Source organism: Benincasa hispida, chromosome 9, assembly GCF_009727055.1.
Source record: "Benincasa hispida cultivar B227 chromosome 9, ASM972705v1, whole genome shotgun sequence".
In the NCBI taxonomy this organism is placed as follows: Eukaryota; Viridiplantae; Streptophyta; class Magnoliopsida; order Cucurbitales; family Cucurbitaceae; genus Benincasa; species Benincasa hispida.
Window position 1 is genome coordinate 29697290 of NC_052357.1, and position 25159 is coordinate 29722448.

A 25159-nucleotide genomic window follows, 5' to 3' on the forward strand; every position below is an offset into this window, starting at 1 on the left:
TATCATAACTTCGCTTCTGAAATTGACACAAGGGAAAAGGTTATTCCCTCTTGTTTTAAAAAACCGGGTCATGTAGATAGGCGACCTAAAATTTTAGCCTATCTATATAAGAATCCCTATTTGGTCTCTGGACTTGTGTAATAGATCCCAATAATTTCTATTTTGTATCTATTAGGTCTTTGACTTATCCGACATTCTTTAAACTTCATGGACCTACTCAATACTAAATTGAAAATTCTAAGGTTCTAAAAATTCAATTTTACATCTAATATTTTAGTTAATTTAAAAATGAATACATCAAAGATCTATTCGACACCAAATTGAAAATTTAAAGACATATAAGATATTTCAAAGTTCATACACCTTTTAGAAGTTCAAAAATTTATTACACATTCTTTAAAGTCCGTAAGACCTTTCAGATTCATTTAGTGCAAAACATTAAAAATATATATATACAAAAGTTCAAATAAACCTTTTAGACATGAAGCTTGAAAATTTGTGAAACAGACTCGTGATTTAACCAATTTTTAATTTGACCAGTTGTTCCTTATAATTACAAAAGCAATTCATTATAACTAAGGCCTACCGTATCACTTCGTCAATAGTTGAGTTTAATAGTGATAATTTTATGAGTTTTGTTCTTATAATTTATGAGTAATATACGATCTAACTTCAGTTTTAGGGCTTAATCACAAACCTAATAGCTGTATAGATTAATTGAAACGATTTCATGAGTTTCGAGAAATATTAATCAAATTAAAACACCAAGCAATTCGTAATGACCCCAAAAAGTTAAAAGATGAAAGTTGCAATTTTTTCAATCTTATTTTGTCCTCTCAACATCCAAGTTTCTTCCGTTTTGATTTCCGTACTTTCAATTTTCTAGTTTGGATTTCATAAAACCACAATCAAACCATTCTCGTTAAATAATTCTTGACGGATTGAATAGAATCTCAAATAATAATAAAACTTTTAGCAACAATGATCACATCTAGTTTTTATCTAAAGCGTGTAACAAAAACAAAATATTTTATGCGAGTCTCAACATAACTCAACTAGTGAAGGCATCTGCCCTACCAAGCCATTAAGAATTCGAATCACCACCTGTCGCTGAACTCTAAAAGGGAAAAACGGAGGGGGGGGGGACTAAAATTCAACTCATTACAATGAGTTATTCATTCCATTACAAGATGTTACACACAGCTTTACATAAACAAAAGTATGGTGTTAAAAGTATTCACTACTATTAACAACTTTCAGTACAACAAAATTCAGTGTATGTGTAACCTACAATGAAAAATGTAGAGTGGTACAAATATTATTTTTCAATGGTTTGACTAATCTTAAAAATACAGCAATTTCCAAACTAATGGTCTATTGTCAGAATAATTGACAGTATCATGAAGAATGAAGTTAGTGAAACTGATGATCAATATAGAATATTAGTGACTAATGATCTAAGCATTTCAATGTGTAAATAAAAGATAGGAAAAAAAAGTAACTAAAAGGCCAGAAGGGTTTTCTGGTAGTTGAATCTCTGTGCAGTTAACTTATCTACTATTCTTTGTTCCTTTGGATGTAGATGCTATGCTAAAATGCCTTGAAAACTGAGAAACTCTGTGACAAATTTCCTAATAATATTTGAAGTAATATATAGTAGTTAATATATTTTGAAGGGAAGAAGAAATGTACAGGAGGTCGCATTAGAAGTAGTCAGAGAATCCCCCTTCCCTGTCATTGTCAGATCCTGCAAAGAGCAAATGGAATACTGTTACTAAACCAAACGCATTAGCAGTGAGAGCCATTGATGATCCTAAATAGAGGAACGTTTTCGATAGCCAAGAATGGAACAAGAGTTAAACAAGTATTTTTTAGAATTTTTATTCTTACTTTTAACAATGTATGATGTAACCAAACACCATACAAATTTAGAGGTGTGTTTGATACAACGAAAACCTTTTTCACCATTCAAAAACTCATATTCCTAAAGGGAATATTTTTGCTAACAGTTTGAACAATTAAAAAAAAAAACTATACTAAACTGATCTGCCATCAAGATCGAATGATAATTACAATTTCAAGGGAAAGATCCATTCAAACATGCATACATAATACCCCAATCACAGTGGATATTTGAAAGATCTATATGGCCGAGTGTGACCGTATACATAACAGCATCTTAAAGAAAGAAAGTTGGAGTTGGTTTTCTCTTTGTTGGCTTGTCTCCTAATAGTTACCCCCTTTACATGGTTATTTGTTCTCATAGTTTCAGATTCAGTTGTTTTAGTTCAAGAGTCATTTTCTTCTGTTATGGTTTGTATTTGATTGTATTTGGTTTTTTTTTTTTTTTTTGGCTTGGTCCAATTAAGAGTTTGCATTTGGTTTTTTTCGCTTTATATTGCTTATTCTATTTCATTATACTTTGAGCATCCGACTCTTTTTCATTTCATCAATGAAAAGTCTTGATTCCTTTTCAAAAAAGAAAAAAGAAAAAAAAAACAAACAAACATCCTCAACAATCTAGGAGATTAGATTCCTTCCTGAGTATATGCAGTTAGCGATAAATTATGGATTAATTTATGCTGAAATAACTCTATCGTTGTAAAGCGGAGGTACCTGGAATTTCTGCAGCTGAAATATCCTGCACAATCAGCTGAAAAGTGTTGGTACCGAATGAAGAGAAAGTTGGCGTAGATGGACCTGGAACAGGAAAGGTGAAGTCTTCTGATGATGAATCAGAGCAACTAGATGTGGCATCCGTCAGAACCTCATTCGGAAAAGAACTAGATGCATCTAACCTAGAAGTACCCACGATCATTTTCATCTCCGATATTTGGTTTGACATGCAATGTATCATCCTGTCACACACCAGATCAGATTGATATAATCAAAATAACGTGCAAGGAGAAATTAGATGTTATCGTTGTTAGTGTCAGTTAAATCAGCATCTCCTTTAACTTTTCCAAGTTTTTTCATCGAATTCCCCACAAATGTAATCCACTATATTTCTCAGCCTGGTAGCATAATTTGCTTATTTATCTCATCGATGGACAAATTCTATGCCATACACCCTGAGGACCGGGGGAGAAAAGTTGGAGGATATGATATTTGTGCTTTCTTTTTAAGGATATATTTTTTCATTTTTCCTTGCCTCTTTACATCTTTCTCTACCATGTGAGTGTGATGTGATGTTAAAAAATGATTTAGCATCTACTATGGTCATATGAGCAACGAGATGAGACTTGACAGAATGAGTGCAGGTATGAGAATTTACAATTCTCGAACTGAGAGTTTGAGACAATTTTTAGACCTTATGGAGTGCCCTCGCAATTGTGTTAAACCATGCTGTTAGAATTGCATTTATCTCACCCACTGCTTTCCTACTCTCTTGAGTCCATTTTTCCTGCATCATCTCATTCCATGTCGCTATCGAATAGCTTGTACATGTTCTTTTGTTGTACCCAACAATTGAAATATCCATTGATTTTGCATGCATCTGACATTCCTATAAGAACGTTAGGATTTGGACCCTCCAGGTCCAGATACGCACTAATATCCTGATTTCTATCCTACTAGCATTTGCATAAGACCGTTAGCAGGGCAGTAGGAGGACCTTGACCATAGGGGTAGCTAGTTCGCTCAATCCCTTTGGAGCAGTAAATGAGCACGTTTGGTTTATGTTTGGCCCATATTAGAGATCGCTTCTCAATAGTGGAAGAGGTGCGTTTGAGTTCTCCTTTCCAAGAGAAGGGTAAGGTTATGTGGCATTCCACTGAGAGGTACAAAAAAAAAATCTCAGAGAGGTGGAGAGATCGTGAGGAGGTTTAGTAGGTTGTCAGGTTTAATGTCTCCTTGTGTGCATCAGTCGCATGACCTTTTCGTAACTATGAACTAGGTCATATTATATTGGATTGTAGTCCATAGACTTTTTGACACCCTTTCCTCTAGGATGGTCTTCTTTTTTTTCTCGTATTCTATTGTATATTGTTCCGCTTCTATTGAAAGTTTGGTTTCTTAAATAATATTAATAAAATAAAACAAAATTAAAAAAAAAAAAAATCTGTAATAATTCATGACTATGAAGAATCCAGCTTGTTAACAATTGTCTAGGGCTGCCAAAAAAAATTGTGATGTTCAAGCTGATTCTATCTACCGGAAGTTGAGGATCCAATATCATCTTTGAATGGAAGCACCTTCTCTATTCCATCGATGTGAAACTTTTTTTGGAAAGGAAACAAGTCACTTTATTCATTAAGATAATGAAATGAGACTAATGCTCAAAATACAAAGATATTACAAGATAAAATTTAGAATCAGCAGGTGCGTCAAAACATCTCAACTAGGTTAACACCCTCATAGCACCATCATCTCCAAGGACAAAATTGAGGACATAATTCTAATGTTTCAGTACAATACATTGAAAAACAGCCCAGACACAAATGAACTTAAGCAAAACACACACCTGACCCATGAAAAACTTAAGACAAGGACAAAAACACAGGCTTAGGTCACAACTTAAATTATAAACTACACAGCAAGCTAACATCAAAATAAAATCTACACACCGTGCAACCATCCTCCGAAATAGTAACTTTATGGCTCCGGGAAGAGGAAGGCGTGCCAGTTCAAGCTAATTTCTTGGCTGGAATAATCCGCAAAGGCCTTAGAGAGAGAGCTCCACAAAGATGCATTTAGCTGGGCTACCTCAAATCTAGTGAACCAAGGAGTTTCCTTATCTTGGAAGACTCTTTGGTTTCTTTCAAACTACAAATCTGCCGGTACTGTCTTTACTGCATTAATCCACAGAATTTGTTGATTTTTCTTGAGTTTTGGTCCTACCAACATCTGTAAGACGTTGTCTCTGAGAACTCCCCCAAAAACCCAGCTGATGTTCAACAATTTGAGTAATGAAAACCCGCAGTTTTGAGCATAACTGCATTAAAAAAGGTGTTGTAGGTCTTCCCAATTTCCTTTACACAAAGCACATCCATTTGGAGATAAATAGTGGGAGGACAGCTTCTTTTGAAAGACATTTGAGCAATTAAGAGTTCCAAATAACATTATCCATAAGACAATATTTACTCGCCAGGGGCTTTTAGAATTCCATAACGCCTTTCTTAATGATTTATCAATTGGAGTAGCCTTCCATAAATGAGTGACTAGCGATTTGACATTGAAAATACCATTTGTTTCCAATGACCATGATCGTTCATCGATGCATTCCTTCACTTTTTTAGTTGCAACTATGCTTATCAAGTCTTGAAATTCTAAGATCTCCTCATCTTTCAAAAGTCTTCTAAAAGGGATGAACCAAGAAGTATTATTATCCCAATGGTCCAACACCGAACCATTAGGTTGAAGTGCTATTTGGAATAAGCTTGGGAATCTGAATTTAAGAGGAATATTGTCGGCCCAAGAGTCCAACCAGAAAGTTATTCTGCTACCATTGCCAAGCTTGAAAACAGCCAAATTCTCCACTTTCAGCCACGATCTAGAGATATTGACCCATGGACTTCGAAGACTACAGCTTACCTTTCAGGAGGTGTGCCAACAATACAAACTTCTACCATGTATACTCTTGACAACTTTACACCAAAGGGAGGAGCCCTCATTCATAAATCTCCATCCCCATTTGGCTAAAAGGGCCTAATGCCTTTCTTTTAAACCTCCCAGACCAAGCCCTCCATCCTCTTGGGCCTTAGAAACCATCTCCCACTTGGCTAAGTGATTTTTTCTTCCTCTATGGCCTTCCCAGAAGAAGTTCTTTATACATTTTTCCAGCTTAGATAGCACCTTTCGTGGCATCATAAAGGAAGACATATAGTAAGTAGGAAGATTTGAAGGTATGGACTTACAAAGGGTTGCTCTTCTTCCCCAGGATAGATTGTATCTTCTCCATTTGTTCAGTTTTCCTTGAATTTTATCAATAACCGGCTGCCAAAATTCCACCTTCTTTGGGTATCCTCCCAAAGGTAGACCAAGGTACTTAAAAGGGAGTTGTTCAACTTTGCAATTGAATCTAGTAGCCACTGAAATCAGCTTGTCAGATTCTACATTTATGAAAAGAGCTGATTTCTCCCAATTGATTTTCGGTCTCAAGCACCATTCAAAAAGATCAAGAGTATTCCTAAGAATATCTAGCATTTCATCTTCATACTTACAAAAAATTAAAGTGTCATCTGCAAATTGTAGGAGGGAGACATGGATTTTATCTTTTCCCACCATGAAGCCTTCATATCTTCCCTTTTCATGCATTCGTGTGATTAGAGCATTAAGCACTTCACTTGCTAAAAGGAATAAGAAAGGAGAAAGGGGATCCCCTCGTCTAATTCCTCTAGTAGCTTTGATTCTTCCTCTTGGTCTTCCATTTATGAAAATGGAGAACTTTGAATTGGAGATGCATCCCAATATCCAGGAAATCCACTTAGTATCAAAAAAATTTCCATGAAGCACCTTCTCAAGGAAATCCCAGTCCACTCTATCAAATGCTTTTTCTAAGTCCAACTTAAGGATCCATCCTTTTTTCTTTTTAGATCAATAGTCTTCTACGGCTTCATTGGCTATGAGAATGGGATCAAGAATCTGCCTCCCCTTAATGAAAGCACTTTGATTTGGAGCTATAATACTTGGCATGATTCCTTTGAGTCTTTCGGCTAGCACTTTTGCAATTATTTTATACACAAGAGTTGTATGACTGATAGGCCTAAAGTCTTTTACCAACACCACATCTTCCTTTTTTTGAATTAGGCATATGAAATTTTCTTTAACACAAGAGTTTAACTTTCCATTGCTGTAAAATTCATCAAACGGCTTAGAGAAGTTATCCTTTAGTTGATTCCAAAATTTAAGAACAAATTTTGGTGTAAAGCCATTCGGGCCTGTGCCTTGTTCCTTCCCAACACTTTCACTGCCTTTCTGATTTCTGTGAGGTGAATTGCCACAAGCTGCTCGTTTTGATTTCTTGTTACTCTTGGCCAATCAAGGTTATATGGAATTGATCGAAGGGAATCCCTTCACATTTGGAATAAAGAGAGGAGTAAAACCCTAAAATAAGATCTTCAATTTCACGGTAGGATCTGGTTGGGATTCCATGGTCATTGATCAACCCTGCTATCAAATTCTTCCTCTTTTTTGCAGCTAGAACACGATGGGAAAAAGAAGTGTTTTCATCCCCCAAGTTTAGCCAATTTAGTTTACTTTTTTTAATAAGATTTCTTTCTTCCATTTGGTACATAGCCAGTAAATTTGCTTTCAAAGCTATTCTTACATCTTCTTCCTAAGATTGAGCTTCTTCATCATCAGCCAATTGGTCTCTTCTTTCAATTTCTGTTAAAAGTCATTCCTCCTTATTTTTCATCTTTTTCTCATTGTCAGCTAGCCATTTTTTTAGTGTTGTTTTGGTCTTTCTCAGTTTTGAGGAAATTAAATATCCAGTCCATTCTTGTTGCTCTTCCATATCTAAGGATCTTTCAATCAACCTACAACATTCCTTGATTTTCAACCAGCTATTGCAAAAGCGAAAAGGAGTTGGCCCCCATTCAAAAGCACCTGCATCCAAGAGAAGGGGAAAGTGATCGGGCATGGTTCTTGCTTGCCTAGCCACTCTTGAGTTTTCAAAAGCCTCTTCCCAATTGTTTGATACCAAAAATCTATCAATAAGTGATTTAGAAACCACTTCATCTTCTCTAGACCATGTGAATCGGCCGTTTGAAAGATGAATTTCCATTAGATTATTCTCTCTAATGAATTTACTATAATTTCTCATGTCTCTTGTTGCTCTTCCCAAAGGAAACCTCTCACAACTTCTACGTATACTATTCTCCACCAATGCACCAAGGCTCCACGCATATTTTAGCTAGGGAAGACAATTCAATCCAAAGTCTTCTTCTTTCTCTATAATCTGTGGGGTCATATACATTTGTTATCCAACACTGTTTCCTGCATATTGTCAAACACTTAATTGTCAAGGAAAATTCAGCTTTCATGATGTCTACTACAGAAATCTTTCCTTCATCCCACATTGTGACTATTCCTCCTAATCTTCCTTTAGCTTCCACAAAGGACCAGCCTACATCTTTCGAGCTCCATAGACTTTTTATAAATACTCCTTCAAAGCTCTCTTTTTGTCTCTTGAATCAATACTAAATCCATATTGATCTTTTTCAAGAATCGTTTAAGAATCAATCTTTTTGAATGCTCCCCAAGACCCCTTGTATTCCACGAAATAATCTTCATTATGTATTACCCAAGAGATATGAATTTCGATCGACTCTTATTACCCCTTCAATCAAGCAAGGGGAATATTACAATCCATCAGGATGGAGTGCAAATTTTGAAGGGATATCCTTCATGTTTAGAGGAAGAAAGGGGAAAACTTCACATCTAGCTTGTGGATGATTTTCTTTTGAGGATCAAAAAATAGTCCATGTCCTCTAGGTTGTCTTTAAAAGCATTGGTCTCTTTGACTTCCTCTCTTTCAAGCTCTTCACTACTTACACTTACCAAAGAATCATCTTCCAAATCTTGAGGGTCTTGTTTAAAAAAGAAATTTGACTTGCAATGAAAACCTCGTACAGAAGGGGTGAACAGCTCTTGAGAATTACCTACTGATTGAGAAAAGAAATTAATGAAAGAAGGTAGAATTACTGACCTATCTTTTGATAATCCCGGGGCTTGGAGTTTAACACAGCATAACTCAAGGAGATCTTGATTTGTAATGGCAGTCCATGAGTTGCCGAATGATGTCTGCTTTCTGGCGAAATGTTTAAGGAAAGGTCTAAAGCCATATGTTTTCTTTTTGGGTGCTTTAGGAGCCTTGTATGATTTGCTGAATTTCAGATCTTGGAGCCGAAGAGGGGCAAACTCCTGCTGCTGCTGTGTAATTTCCTCCTTGATGGAATCGTGAATAGTGTGCTTATTGAGGTTGTTTTCCATGCTATCATTAATGAATGTTTCTGGAACAATTTCTTCGCTTTCGGGTTGGCTGGAAACTTCAAGGACCAAGGCAGGTGTTTGCTTGGATATACCACTTTGAGGGTGTAGGTCATCCGAATCATTAATGTTTGGTGATGCTTTGTCTTCTTGGTGGGAATAGGAGGGGTCATCCGTCGTTATCTTTTGAAAAGTCTCTTTCGCGCCTTTCTGAGGAGATGCCAAACGGTTGCAACTTTTTGAATTCCTTTCACCTAAGTTCTCTTTCCTCATTAATTGAGCTTTTGTGTTCACACAAGACTGGTTTGGAACTCCGATAGCTGGCTCTGCCTTCTGGGATTGAGATTGAGAAGATTCCGGCGAGAACTGAGCCTGCTTCTTCCCATGTGCAGCGCTTAAGTTGAATGAGAAGGGATTTCTTGCTATGCTTGATGTCTTTCCAATCAAAATTAAGAAGTCCCAATCAGGATTTAGCTCTAGGGATTTTACCTCTTCATCTTTCATAACCTGAGATAAACGAACAAGATCAGTCGGATAAGAAAAATCCTTCAAGAACAGGGCATCTTTTGTTTTAGCCGGAAGAATTAAATCTTCAATATCACTGTAGTTCAAAAAAAATAGTTCCACGCTTCTCATCTGAAATCTCTATCGTAGCAGGCATGAAACCACACATATTCTTCTTTACTTGTATTTTTGCTACTGCAACATTTGTAAGGTTCAAAGTTTCTATTGATGTTGATTCAAGGCCTCCGAAGTGAGCTCCAATGGCTTCAAAAGTCTGTCTACACCAATAGTCAAGAAGGAGGTTTCTTATTGCGATCCACCTACATAACCTTTTACTACTTTGGGACAACCATGTTCGAGCTGATTCCATTTCTCAAACTTTAAATGAAATTGGCTAAATTTCTGCCATTTTCCTGGTTGATCAATAAGCTTTTCCAAATGTCCTAGTTTCACTACGGCTTTTTCATCGGAAAGTGGATTTAAAATAATATTTGTGTTAAAATATTATTTTAATTCTTTGTTAGTCATAGGCCATTTGTCGAATTCAAACAATCTCGTGACGATCCATAGATTGCTAAAATCTTCCTTGAAAACTTCAGAACTCATACGAACCCAAAAACCTGTCTTTCTCTGTTTTTCAACTTCTAAAACAGGGGAAAGTTTCTGCACTTTGTGAATGCTCGTGACCGTGCTCTGTTTGTTCGATGGTAAAACAGAGCTTTCTGAAATTTTCTTGTTTCTCACCATGTCTGCATAGCTGGTTTTTGAGTCAAGTTATTATGCCAATATGACGTCTTCTTTTGATTCAAGATCAAACTAGTTTCAGTTTTTAGCTTCAAGTACTCCCTTAGCATGTTAACAAAAGATTGCCAACCCGAAATTGATTTTCCTGTTGGGATGTGAATGAAAAATCTTCCTCCTGTTGCTGGCCATACTACACATCTCAATAATCAATCCGATGAAATGCTAGTCTTAGATAACTTTGTTACACCGAATTCATCTCTTCCACTCCTTACAAAGAAGCTTGAGATTGGAAACTTAATCATATCTGAAATGTAATCCACGAACCAGATGAGTTGCAATTCTGATATTATGAGCTGTTTTCTGACTTCCACATCTTCAACAAAAAACTTTCCATCTTCATCCGAACACAAAAATGGACTTCATTAATCTTGCAGCTCTTGACTTCCATTGAAAAGGCAAAAAAAAATCTGAGGTGAGAGGCTATTGAGTAAAAGGAAGGCAAAATGAACTCCGAGGGAGGCAAGGATGATCAGGGAAGGGAGCACGACGTCGGTGCTAGCGGAGGTGGGCGGAGAGAGAAGAGAGAGAGGAGGAGAGAGGAGAGAGCATATTTACCCATAGTTTCAATTTCCATCAATGTGAAACTACAGTTCTAAATTATATACGGAAGAGAAGAAAATATTATGAAAAGCATTAATAGGAACATGAGAGAAACGTATTTCCTAATTTTAGCAATGTCATCTATAGACATTGGTTGGAAAATTCCCAGGCAGCAGCAGCAGGAAAAGAAACAGTCATGTCTAATCAGATTGAAAATCAACCTTCCAATTTTCAACAAAATTTACCGTATATGTTCTGATTGACAAAATGATATGCTGTAATCACCATTTTCCACGCTAAATTCAATGTCATGGTGAAAAGATTGTATGCTTTTCAGAAGCAGAATGATAGTGATACCTGTTTATGTAGTCCTGAAGTTGATGCACCTTCCTTTCGGTTTCTTTTAGTTTTCTACGTCCTTCCTCATTTGCTCTCTGTGTTGCAACATACTTCCTTTCACACTCATTAGCCCTTTGCTTTTCAGCCTGCAACATGGCCTGTTCACGTAAATGTGTTCTGCCACCTTTAGCCATTTTGGAATTCGAGGAGAAAGAAAACAAAAACTTGTAATAAAAAACCAAAGATATTCTTCATTAAAACTAAATGTAAACAATTAGCATTACTTCCTTTCATGTTAAATGCAAATAATATGGAGACTTGGAATTTTACTCTTTCAGCTTTGAAAATCAATTATAATACCATTGCATATCCAGATGCAGTCACATTAGACATTTCAATTGCAGTGATCTAATAAAAACAAATAAAATATCAAATTCGGCACTCACATTCTTTCAGAACCTATATTTGAACATCTGACCTCAAGGAAAGGGGTAAATGTCAATTTTCGTTGAACTATGATCATGTTGGCGTATTTTCACTAATGACATTACACACATCTCACATATAAAAATATCCATGACAGGTATACTTGAATCCATCTTTCTTGAAAGTAATCCTTCATCTACTATTTCATTCTCTTCCATCTCAGGAATCAACGACTGCTTTGTCTAAATGGTTTATGAGTTCTAACAAAATGCTGGATGTCAACAGCACCAAATTACTTAAACTCTAATCAAGCTGATAAGAACAACTCCGAATTACAACCGTTGGTCTCCCTCTAGCTAGCAAATTTACTTTTCCAAAGTTGAACTCTAACCAACCAACCTGTGTAGCTAATCTACATGTCTACATGATATTTAATCCTTGTTTATCACTCTAGTATATATACATATACTTACCCGAGATGTCACACAGAAAAAAACTGAAGCTCCTGGAAACACAGACGGGAAGAATGAAAAAGAAATAAAATCAACATTGATTGAATAAGAGTTACCTTTAGATTAGCCACTTCGGCTCTGAGAGTGACCATCTTATCTGCATCTTTAACCGGACTACCAGGTTCTTTAATAATAAAGTATGCTTCTTCTATTTCTTGTGGAGAAACACGGCTTTCCTTGGCAATCATTTCAATTGTTTCATCAATGGTGTCTTTACTGCTGTTGAGCAACGCAGGCAAAACCAGATCCTCCTCTGTTTCTTCCAAGTTAGCCTGTAATCATCATTTTGAATTCTTGTGTAAGAAGAAAGGCACTTCTAAATTAGCTTAACCCATTCGTCTGTTTTTTACCACAAACACACAATATGCTCCATCAAGTTGAAAACTATAACATGAAAGCCAATGTTGTTCTGTGCATTTTCAGTTCAACAAATTTGTTTGACACTCCAAGCTGGAACGAATACGGTGTTCCCCTGCCATAATCACAAATCTAAACTATTCTAAAAGGGGAGACATTTTTATTTTTTATGAAGTCAGTCATAACTCCCTTCAAAGTCCAGACTACCTTCTTTCTCATTAACGTATGTCGTACCATTGAGCTGCATAACATATTTGTCATTGACTTCTATTATTTTTCTAGGAATTTAAAAGATAATGCAATACAAGTATGGAATAATAACACAGTAAATTTTTAGAAAAACATTGTTTACAACTGTTGGAAAATAAATTATTAGTTTTCCCTGAAGTTCACTGTAACTTTATCTAGAACCTAAATAGGTTTCTCTCTTAATTTTAGTTATTACTTGAAATTGTTTTAAATAAAATAAATATATGTTCATAGTTAATCTGCTGTGAAAAGATAAAATTCTAAAAAAAATTGTCTTTTAAATTTAAGGTAAAATGAAAAACTTATTTACCAAGAAATTAATAATATACTATTTCACAAGTTACGTAAACTTCTGGTTATGATATAGTTGTTAACTGAAATATCAAGCAAGAGAGCAATTCTTGATGACTTTAAAATATCCACAGTGAAAAGAGGACAGTAATTATACCTATAAGGTAAATGCTACCTACCATCCTTTGCTTCTTAAGACCTTCACCAGAAGTTTTGGAGTTCGATCCGCATTGTGAACTGGTTGAGGATTTTTTCCCCGTCTTATAATTCGATGAGGTTCTGTATTGACGCCAATAAGACTGGACTTGAAAGAAAAAGGAAAAAGATTACTTAAGAAACCCAACTTCAGAGACATGAAAATGATAACCGCGATGAAACATTGATCTAGTTGTATAAATATCCATGAACTCACTTGAATAACTTTTGCAGCCTTAACCAGCCTCCTATGTCTGTGTTCACTCCGAGCAACCATTGCACGCATACCAGCCTGAAGAACAACTGTAGAGATCCTTGTTTTCACATGCCGGCTCCTGGCAAGGTATGCACGAATATTCTTTTGAATTTTGACGGCAGCTGCTTCCCTTCTCCTAATTTCATATGACTCGCGGGCAAGAACACCTGGTAAAATAACAAGTTAATACACATCCCTGAAATTATAAAAAGAAAGAAATAGGAACCATTATGCATTTCCAGCACTTTTTTATATATTTGGTAAGGCCACCTCTCCAATATGATTGTATACGGATGCAAGCTCTTCGCATGGCAATGTACTTTTTACGATCAATTCGAGCTCTGAAATGCTTCTGTATAACTATAGCAGCAGCACTATGTATCCCTGTTCTTTGTGCATCTAGTTCGGCCATCAAGTTGCCTCTAAGGAAAATTTTTGATTTCCCTATCTGCAAAAATATGTGATCAATATCAGAAACTTTCAGCCACGTGCATCCATCAAATGTAAAATTTCCAAATATTGGACAGTTAAGAGTCACTTCTATGCATTTGACCTGATACTTTTATTGAACTAGCGTTAAAGCATGAATTGAAAGCTATGATTTTAATTCTTCTAATTATGAATAATTATTTTCTTTCCTGATCTCAAAATGGGTATATCCATTTACTTGATATTGTAACGTAACCACATGCATGTGTATCCTCTTATATGCTTTATATGAGGCAGGGTACTCAATTTCCTTGTTTGCAAGAATACCTTTTATACTTCAGATAGCACCTATCTTCATAGCAGATTAGGTTACTTAACGAGTCTGATTAACAATATACTTCCATTTTGACGAGGATGGCTCCAATTGTATGAGTAAAATGTATATACATCAAAACAGATCTGAATAGCCAGAATTTTAGTCATGGTTATCTAACATCAAATGAACCTATCTTCTATTCAAGATTTTCCAGTATTCTTATCCTGCAGGCAGAAGGCTGATATCAGATCGAAGATACTCCATGGTTTTTATGTAACAATGAGGTTTTGCTCATTGATATGTTAATGTGACTCATGCGAAAGATTTTAGGCAATTCCTTGATGACTGTAAATAAAATTTAGAGCTAGGAGACATTGACACACTTCAAAGCCAACAGCATAGCTTCATTTACCAGATAACCTTTATGTCCCATCTTCTCTAGAATCTTTCCGCATGCTACCTTCTCTTCATAGCTGCTCATAAGCATCAGCAAGGAAATGTTAAAATACTCCAAAGGGAAGTATTTAACAACTTTCAGAATGCAACACCCATTTAAATTATACTTCAAAGTATAAACAAGGAAAAATACTTACTCCCCTTCCAATACCTCGGGTGCAAGAATTCCAAATCGAGATAAAAATTCAGGAAATGTTCTATGAGTAGGGTATCCTGCACATTTGATTCTAATAGCCTCCAAAACACCCTGCACAAATGACAGTGTCCAACGCAAATTAATTAACATTAATTTTAGGTTCAACAAAAACACTTGTTTTAAAGCTTACTCCAGATCGTAATTGTTGCATAACAGTAGCATTCTCAAAGATGGCAGGTTTTAGGACAGTATTAGGCTTCACGCATCTTATATAATGGGGTTCGGTTGAATTTAACGTTTCCATCAACTGCTGTAGTTGTAACTGTAGAAAAATGGGTCAAACAAGCATAACTACTGCAGTTTTCCTTTGTCCAGTCTAGAAGGATATTTCCAGAAAATCATTCAAAAGTATATGCAAGTCCAGAACAAATAATACCTTAAAACGAGAGCCAATTGAAGAAAACTTTGATGATTTGGCCGTCTCCTCAGGATGAGGAGAGAAGAGGCCAGCAACAAAGGGACATTTTGAAGCACTTAACAAGTCTTGATGTTCAGGGACAACATAATCTTTATTTTTGTCTAGAAACTGATCTGACTGATATAGAACCTGAAAAAGTCCAAATAATACAGATTGTCCTTAAAGTTTCTCGTTTCTATGTTAAATTACAATTTTTGTCTTGGAGTCTCATGTTATCTAATATGGTATTAGAGCCTACGAAGTCCAAATGAGCATTCAATTTAATTACAATTTTAGTCCATGCAATTTTTAAGGTTGTGGCTAATAGGTCCTTAGACTTTAACAAGAGCCTAACTGATCATAAGCTTTCAATTTTATGTCTATGTCCATAGATTTTCAATTTTTGTATTTTTTTTGACATCAAGAACCAAATGTTCAATTTTGTATTTGATAAGACATTTTTTAACTTTAACAAACATATTAAGTACAAAATTGAAAGGTCAAGGTCCTAGACACAAAATTAAGTTTGTGAATTTTAAAAATTTTGAATAGGTTTGGGACCTAATAGAGGATGTATGTGACATGTTTAAAGTTCAAGGATATAAGGATATATTAGATATAAACTTGAAAATTCAGAAAACTATTAAATACTTGGAAAATTTTCAATTTACACCCATAAAATTTGGAGGTTGCTTCAATTTAAACCATGAACTCATAATTGTATCAATTTAAACCCTAAAACTTCATAAGTATATTAATTTACACCCTCTTTCAAATTTAGTTTGAAAAATATACGAGACATTTAATTTTTTTCAATTAAACTTCTAAATTGTTAAAAGTGAATAAAGTCAGAACCTTTATTAGGATTATATTTAAAAATTGTTAATGTATTCAATTCTTACACATGCGTAGATTTCTTCAAATGTCAGATTAACAAAATGGATGAACAGAATGGATGCATGGACAATTTTCAACAGAAATTTTAATTGAGAGGTTAAATTGATTGGCTTATAAAAGTTTAGAGGTTAATTAATAAAATTATAAGTTTCATACAATGTTTATCTAAAGAAAACATAATGGAAGGTTTAAATTGACTTATGAAAGTTCAAGATTTAAATTGATACAATTATTAGTTTAAGGTTTAAATTGATACAATCCCAAAGTTCAGGAATATAAATTGATGTTTTTCCTAAATATTTTATAAAATTTAGATAATTATTAGCCATGATCGTGAAAGTTTAAGGAATAAACTTGTAATTTAACCATAATTTAAAAGAAAAAAAACTCACATCTCCAGCATAATGAACAATGGTAAAATCTGAGCGGGCCAATTTTGGCTTGGTGAAGCGTTTATGATTTTTGAAGGTCTGATATAGCTTTTGTGAAAATGTTTCATGAGTTGATTTTGGAAACATGCTGTTAATAAACATTATAAAATTCATTAGGTCAAATGGGAAAAAAAATGGTAATCAAATAACGAAAACTTATACCTAAAAGCAGGCTTCTATGCAACAAGATCTTTATCATTTCCATATTACAATATTGATTAGAGATTTAATTGACAATATGTTTTGCATGAGATAAATGAATTCGTACGCCGCTGCAACTAGCAGCAGGCAAATAATAAATACAAAGATTTCTAGGGATGTAAACGTGGCATTTAAACTCTTTGCATGAGATAAATGGTTAGCATCAAGTGTGTGGCATACACAGGATCTCTTGAACATTGACCAAAGTTCCATTTGTTAAGTCTACCTTCTATCTTTTAACTAATGGGATTTGTCAAAGACAGATCTAATCCTCGAAGTCGAAGGGGGCCTAATTTTTTTCTAAAAGGAAAAGAATCTTTTCATTGAATGGATGAAAGAAGACTAATGCTCAAGATACAATATACAAAATACAAGAAAACCAAGGATAACATAAAATAGAAGTGCAATAAAAGTGTAATAAAAGTGCCAAAACAAAAACAACATAAGCATTAAGCTGGAAGAAAATGGCTAGTCTACCTTCTATCTTCTGACTAACGGGATTTGTCAAAGACAGAGATCTAATCCTCGGAGGAGACCTAATGAAATCAAGGGAACGATGGCTACTTTAAAACCCCATATATCAGTTATGTGCATAATCTCTTTTTACTGAGGTTCATGTTTTCTGTCAAAAAGTCAAAAGAATAATCTTAACACTAGCTGCGAAGGCCTTGGTCGGATTGTTTCGAGGCAGCAAAATTGAAGGTCTCACTCTGGTGTTCCTTTCCCAAGCTATTTCATGCTTTTCCTTCCAATATATTTGTTTAAATTGGGATGCTTCTACGTGTTCTTAATTTTGTTTTTTTACTTTCTTTTTTCTTCTCTTTCTTTCTATCTTCTTTTTGGGAGTTTGTATCTTCAAGCATAAGTCTCTTTTCATCATTCCAATGTTGGTTTCTTGTTTAAAAAAAACAAATTCCTATATTCATAAAAGTTGGTTTCCAAGAAAAAGATTGCATGTGGAAATTACGACACTCTGGCTTAACTCATGTCTGACCGTATCAATTGGCATAAAAATTATGAATTCATGAAGAGCAACTCTACATGCGGTCAAATGTGCAACTTGTCTTATGGCCGGGGGAAGAAAATGTTTATAAGTTTGTAAAAGAATGAGCATACCAAGCTTCATCAAGAAGAGCAATGATTCCACCTGGTTTCTGCAAAGGCACACAAAATTAGAGGCTGTGCCAGAGAGGGACACTGAGAAAATAAGCTAAATTAGTAAATCATGTTCATAAGACAATCGTAATGTTTGTAATCCTGGACAGCAAGTTATCGGTCTTCCAATCTAATCAGTTTCATTTTAAGAGAAACAGATTTCATTGATGAATGAAATAAGGAGTACAAAACCCTAAAATAACTCATGGTGGATTACATAAAAGTTATCCGATTAGAAATCAAAGCAGACAAACTATAATGAACAATTTTAAAGGGTGTTTACGTTTCCACCAATATGAAACATGAAAAAGAATCAAATCCAGAAAATATCAAAAGTAGAGATAGTGTCCCTGAAGATTGTATCCAATATGATTGCCCCAAAGAAACCATAGAAAGACTCGAACGATAGCAAGCCAAAGTAAAACTTCTTTGCATCGTGAAAAGGTACCCCACCAGAAGTCAAAAGATCGATTATGTTGTTTGGTAAGGTTAAAGGATCATCCAAAACATCCAAAAAGTTTCCTAGTATCTAGCAGCAAAGGAAAAATGAGCAAAAAGTGTCCTGGAGTCTCTGAATTGGCAGCACACATAACACACCAGGAGGGAGAGAGGTTAAGAAAAGGCATTCTCTGTTGTAGACAATCCAGCCATATTCATAGATCCAATGCTAAGCTCCTAAAGAAAGATTTTAATCTTCTTTGGATTTTAATCTTCTTTGGATAGTGATCATTCCAAATCACCACATAAAGGTCATTTGATGAATTGTCTGGGGCACCCACAAGATCCACCATAGGAGATTTAACCATAAAGGCAGTGGAAGAACCAAGAGACCAAGACCAACAGTCATTTATTCCCTAAACAGATGGAAGAAAGAAGATGAGATAAGGTGGTCCACTCAATAATTTCCATTTCATCAAGTTTCGAATGAGGATTGTTTGAGCATTAGTCTCTTTCATTATTTTAATAAAAAGTTTCATATCCTTTTTGGGGAAAAAAAAGTTTCCCGATGAGAATTCAAATCCTAAGCATCAGTAGGAGTCCAAAATTCTGCAATTGTACTATTCGGCTGAGAAGTGAGACGATACAAAAGTGGAAAAACCATAGCAAGGACTTCACAACCAAGTCATGTATCATGCCAAAAAGAAATAGATTGGCCATTGCCCAAACAGCAGGGAGCACGTGAGGCAACCAAATCCAGAGTAGTGCATATTAAAACAGTAAGAAGATTTGTTAGAACCCGTCTGAATGGGTTCTTTTCTTCTTTAAAATAAAAAAGAAAGAAAAACCCCCTCTGAATGGGACTGGGCCACCAAAGTCTCTCACATTATCATAGATAGTATTTGGCAACTATGAGTTTATGCCACAAAGCTCGTCCTTCATTTAAAAAACGCCAAATCCATTTTGCCAAAAGAGTGAAGTTACGATTATGGAAGTTTTCAATGCCAATGCCACCCATCAGTTTAAGGAGCTGTGTTGTCTCCCTCCTAGAAGAAAAACACGAACCAGTTTGTCCAAAGACCTTGAGATGATGTACGTAGTTTAAATAGAGACATGTAACAAGTCCGCATGCTAGAGAGTGGCTTGGATTATAGTATGTCTAACACCTTTAGAAATAAAATAGTATTTCCAATTGTGAAGTTTATACTGAATTTTCTCAATTACAGGCTGCCAAAACATAATGCTTTTTGGGTCTCCTCCTAAAGGAAGCCCAAGATATGTAGAAAGCCACAAACCCTGCTTACAACCACAATGTGTCAAAAGGAAATCCAATTATGAATCATGAAGGTGAACCCCCCCCCCAAACAATTCACTCTTTAGAGAGCTTAATATTTAGACCAGAAGCCAACTAAACGAGTTCAAAAAGATGCTCTAAAGCTTTCACAAGTGTATCATCACCAAATTGCAGGCGATGTATCTGAAAATGAGAATCGCCAAGAGGATGAGAAGCTATCTTATCCATACAAAGATAAATGTCGACTAAGACAATCAGAAATCAAGTTGAAGAGAAATAGTGAAAGAATATCACCTTGTTGAATGCCCCATTAAGGAACAATTTTGTCTTCAGCTCTACCGTTGATACTGATAGAGTATTTCATACTAAACATACAACCTCAAATCCATCTCCTCCAAACTAAACCAAAACCTTTGGCATGTAGGATTGCATCCAGAAAATCCAATCGACTATCAAAAGTCTTTTCCAGATCTAGACTAAGAACCACACCTTTCTTGCGTGAAATGTTCTAGTCATCAATCAGCTCGTTGGAATACGAGAAGCATAAGAATTTGTATATTAGCAACAAAAGTTAATTGGTTCTTAACAATAGTCAAGTAGAAGGAAAAACCAATTTGAGTCTGTTTGACAAGACCCGAGCAATAATCTTGTACGCACACAGAATGAGACTAATAGGACGATAATCACAGATAGATTTGAAATCTATTCAGTTAACATCCAATAAAGAAATACGTACATGTTCAAGTAATTTTATTTATAGTAAATATTCTCCAACTTTTGAATACAAAGATTATCCAAGGACGGATTGTTGGACAAGATTTCCCCCTTCCACCACCTAAGCATTTCAAGCACACCAACTTCACCATCCCGGATTCGAGTAACACCTTTACAAGGGGATTACCTTGCTCCCCACCTAATTCAAAAAAGCTAGAAATATTGGAGTAGGAATCACCTTCAGTGCAAGCAGTGCAGAATTGGTAGTCCTAAGTCCAGCCTCTGTCCAGGTTGAAAGTAAACATGACTCTGCCCTCGGTCTGGACCTGCAGGCTCTCTTCTCCTTCGAAGATAAGGAAACTCCATTGGAGCATTATCCTTCTTGCCTTCCGCCACTGCGGACACCAGAAATCCCAGACCACTTAACATCCATTGTTAAGGATTGTGGTTTCATTTTGGCTTGAATTTCCCCTCTCCTGACAGCCTCCTCCCACCTATCCATCAATGAAGATACTCTCTTGGAATACAAGGGGCCTCAAAGACATAAATAAAAGAATTGCACTCAAAAGACTACTCAAAAGTCTGAATCCGGACTTAGTACTAATACAGGAATCAAAGAAGGAGGATTTCGATGCTGCCTTCATCAAATCTATTTGGAGTTCTAAGGAAATTGGTTGGGAGTCAGTGGAATCTTTTGGCAAGTCAGGTGGCCTTTTAACAATGTGGGATAGAAGCAAACTAGAAGTAATAGAATCTCTTAAAGGGGACTACTCCCTGTCGGTCAAATGTTGTACTCTTTGTAAGAAAATCTGTTGGGTCACAAATGTTTATGGACCAGTCGATTATAAGGAGAGAAGATATGTTTGGCCTGAACTTACTGCCTCTTCAGGCTATTGTTCTGAAGCGTGGTGCTTAGGAGGGGACTTTAATCTAACTCGATGGAGTCATTAACGATCACCTATTGGAAGACACACCAAAGGAATGAAGCTTTTTAACAAATTTATTGATTCAGCCAGCCTACTGGAAATCCCCTTATCAAATGGAAAGTTTACATGGTCCAGGGAGAAAACTCCACTTCTAGATCTCTGCTGGACAGATTTTTTATCAATAAGGAATGGGATGAAATTTTCACCAACTCAAGGGTGAGCCGCCAGGTACGACTACTTTCTGACCATTTTCCATTGTTCCTAAGTGCAGGCACAATTAGTTGGGGCCCCTCTCCTTTCAGATTTTGTAACAGCTGGCTGTCCAACAAAGAGTGTGTCTTCTCCATTGAAAATTCTTGGAAGAACAGCAACATAAAAGGGTGGCCAGGTTATGTCATCAATGCAAACTTAAGACTGGTCAAAGAAGCACTGAAAGTCTGATCAGCAAACTACCAAAAATCTCAAACCCGAAAGGAATTGGCTTTGTTGAAAGAAATAGCCGAAAAAGAAGCCCAGATTGAATCATTGGGTTGGGATTCTGAGGTGGCAGGCCACATTTCCACTCTAAAAACAGAATTGATATGCATTTATAGGCTGAAAGAAAGGGATCTAATTCAGAAATGCAAGTTGAATTGGATGAAATTGGGAGATGAAAACTCTTTTCATCGGTTCTTGGCAGCAAGGAAAAGGAAGAACCAGATTAATGAGCTTCTCAATGATCAAGGGATGCCTACAAACTCCTTTAAAGAAGTGGAAGATATTATTCTAAGTTTCTATGACACCCTCTACACAAAATCCTCAGGAATCAGGTACTTACCAGCCTCCCTAAATTGGCCCCGAGTTGCACACCATCAGAATGCTTCACTCATTGCAAAGTTTACAGAAGCTGAAATTGTAATGGCTCTTAAATCTCTGGAGAAAAATAAAGCTCCTGGGCCAGATGGTTTTACAACGGAGTTTCTTTTGAGGTTTTGGACATTGGTTAAGGATATGTTCATCGAGTTATTTGAAGACTTCCATTTTAGTGGCAGATTGAATGCTTGTGTGAGAGAAAATTTCATCTGCCTCATCCAAAAGAAAGAAGATGCAGTTTCCATCAAGGATTTTAGGCCAATCAGCCTAAGATTAAAGAAAGTGATGAATTGCATCATTGGTCCATCCCAGAATACTTTTATTGAAGGAAGACAAATTCTTGATGCTGTCTTGATTGCTAACGAAGTGGTGGAGGAGTATCGAGCAAAAAAGCTAAAGGGTTGGATCCTTAAACTCGATTTGGAAAAAGCATTCGACTGGCTGGATTGGTCCTTCTTAGAAAATATCTTGATTGCAAAAAAATTGACTCCCGATGGATTTCTGGGATCTTGGGCTGCATTCAAGACCCAAAATACTCTATCATCATCAATGGAAAGCCCCGAGGCCGCATTCTTGCTTCCAGAGGCATTAGACAAGGCGATCCCTTGTCCCCTTTCCTTTTCATTTTAATAAGTGAAGTGTTAGATTCATCATCGACAAGCTGTATGTTAATGGTCTCTATGAGGGCTTTGTGGTTGGAAAGGAGAAGATTCACGTTCCACTACTTCAATTTGCTGATGACACCCTCATTTTCTGCAAATATGACAACAAAATGCTTTTAAAACTAAAAAAAGCAATCAATCTCTTTGAATGGTGCTCGGGTCAGAAGGTAAATTGGGAAAAGTCAACTCTCAATGGTGTTAACATAGAAGAAAGGGATTTGTCTCATATGGCTGGCCTTCTTAACTGTAAGGCTGAACCTCTTCCACTCACCTACCTTGGTTTGCCACTTGGAGGCTATCCAAAGCAATCCTCCTTCTGGCAGCCTGTGTTAGAAAAGGTTCATCGGAAACTGGACAAATGGAAACAGTTCAACCTCTCAAGAGGCGGCAGGGCAACACTCTGTTCCTCAGTTCTTTCCAACCTCCCAACGTACTACATGTCTATTTTTTTCAATGCCGGACTCAGTGGTTTCAGCATTAGAAAGACTAATCTGCAATTTCTTTTGGGAAGGTCATAAAGGAAGCAAAATCAACCACCTAGTTAAATGGAACATTGCTTCTCGGTCTCCTTTAAATGGAGGCCTCGGTTTGGGAGGGCTCAAAGTTAAAAATTCGGCCTTGCTTGCTAAATGGGGCTGGCACTACATGAAGGAGGAGAATTCTTTCTGGCGGCAGGTTATTGCCAGCATACACTGCAAAGGTCCTTTTGATTGGCACTCATCCAGAAAATATGGGAATAGTTTGCGAAGTCCGTGGATAAATATCTCTAAAAGTTGGTCCAAAGTGGAAGGTTTAGCCCCCTTTATAGTTGGAGACGGAGCTCGAGTCAGTTTTTGGACAGACCCTTGGTTATTTTCTTCTCCACTGTCCACACTCTTTCCTTTGCTGTTTAGGATTACCTTACTGCCAAGGGGCTCCATAGCTGACCACTGGGACCACTCCTTAAGCTCATGGTCCATTATTTTTCGTCGTTTGCTAAAAGATGAGGAGAGCACACACTTTCAAGCCTTGATGCTTGCCATCTCAAAAAAAATCAGTTTCAGCAAACCTGGACAGCCGCTCTTGGTCTTTGGAAGCTTCAGGCTCCTTCACTGTTTCACTGTTAAGTCCCTCACAGCTCACCTATCCTCGAAGCACCCAATGGACATCTTCCTTTTTAAAGCTCTTTGGAAATCTAAGAGCCCAAGGAGAGTTAACATTCAGATTTGGATTATGCTCTTTGGTCTTCTAAACTGCTCCACGGTATTGCAAAGAAAGCTACACTCGGCTACCTTATTGCCTTCCGCTTGCCCTCTATGCAAAAAGGCAGGTGAAGACTTACAGCACCTTTTCTTCAACTGTCCATATGCAGAAAAGTGCTGGTGGTCCTTTTTTCACTTGTTCATCTTCGTTGGGGTTTTTGGAGATTACTTCAGAGGCAATATAATTCATCTTCTTTTAGGTCCCTCCTTCTCAAAGAAGCCACGGTTACTTTGGATCAATATGGTTAAGGCCATTCTAGCAGATCTTTGGTTTGAAAGGAATCACAGAATTTTCCATGAGATCGAAACGTGTTGGGAGGCTCGTTTTGATTCAGCTAAAAGGAATGCTTCAGCTTGGTGCTCCTTGAACAGTGATTTTGAAGGCTTTTCAATACAAGACATATTTTTGAATTGGCAAGCTTTTATTTTTCTTGCTTGTTAAGATTTTTAGTCTTCTTCTCCGGCTTTTTGTTATTTCCTTCTCCCCGCTTTTTAATTGAAGTTGTACTTTTGTAAGGACATGATGAAGGCGCTAAGGGGGTGTCAACCTAGTTGAGATGTTCGAGTGCGCTTCCTGATCTTTTTCTTAATTAGTAGGCACGTGTTGTTCCCCTTTGTTTCTTCTTCATGCTCTTTGTATAACTCTCTTGTACTTTGAGCATTAGTTTCTTTTTATATATTTATAATAAAAAGGCTCGTATCCATTTTCATTAATAAATAGCTCATCAAAAGGAGAAATTAAATCGCTTATGTTGACACTCCTTACTTGAACAGGATCTGTTCTATAGGTTATACTGTAGAGGATCATTCTCAGCAGGGTTTCCTTTAAAAAAAATTGCTTATGTTGAAATATATGTCATTTCATTTCTTTAGGAATTAAATTATCTTGTTGGTTATGTTGAAAAATAGAATATTTTCCCTAGGGGCATTTTTGTCTTTTCATGTGTACCCTAGGGTTTCATCTTTTTCTATTTAAACTGTAGCCTCTGGGCATTACTTTGTAACACATTATTATAATAAAAGTTCTCTGCATCGTGGTTTTTTCTCCCTGTACTAGGGTTTTTCACATAACAAGTGTGTGCCATTTTCTCTTCTCTTTACTTTTTATCATGGTATCAGAGAAAGATGAAACCCTGGCCACCTTTGAGGA

General features: G+C 36.3%; 1 protein-coding gene across 3 annotated transcripts in view; it reads right to left on the bottom strand.

The window, feature by feature from the left end:
- Positions 1–1204: 1204 nt before the first annotated feature.
- Positions 1205–25159, bottom strand: part of LOC120085515 (myosin-11) — a 44091-nt gene continuing 20136 nt past the window's right edge. For 2 of the 3 annotated variants that reach the window (XM_039041529.1, XM_039041528.1), the window contains 13 exons: positions 17844–17881; positions 16488–16614; positions 15178–15348; positions 14932–15063; positions 14743–14852; positions 14562–14622; positions 13675–13852; positions 13366–13571; positions 13133–13252; positions 12113–12328; positions 11137–11276; positions 2617–2858; positions 1205–1747 (listed from right to left, as the gene is read on the bottom strand). In XM_039041529.1, the coding sequence (XP_038897457.1) occupies positions 1704–1747; positions 2617–2858; positions 11137–11276; positions 12113–12328; positions 13133–13252; positions 13366–13571; positions 13675–13852; positions 14562–14622; positions 14743–14852; positions 14932–15063; positions 15178–15348; positions 16488–16614; positions 17844–17881 (1785 nt within the window). In that variant the 3' untranslated portion in view covers positions 1205–1703. The remainder of the gene's footprint in view (positions 1748–2616; positions 2859–11136; positions 11277–12112; positions 12329–13132; positions 13253–13365; positions 13572–13674; positions 13853–14561; positions 14623–14742; positions 14853–14931; positions 15064–15177; positions 15349–16487; positions 16615–17843; positions 17882–25159) is intronic. The other variant, XM_039041530.1, reaches the window with a different exon arrangement.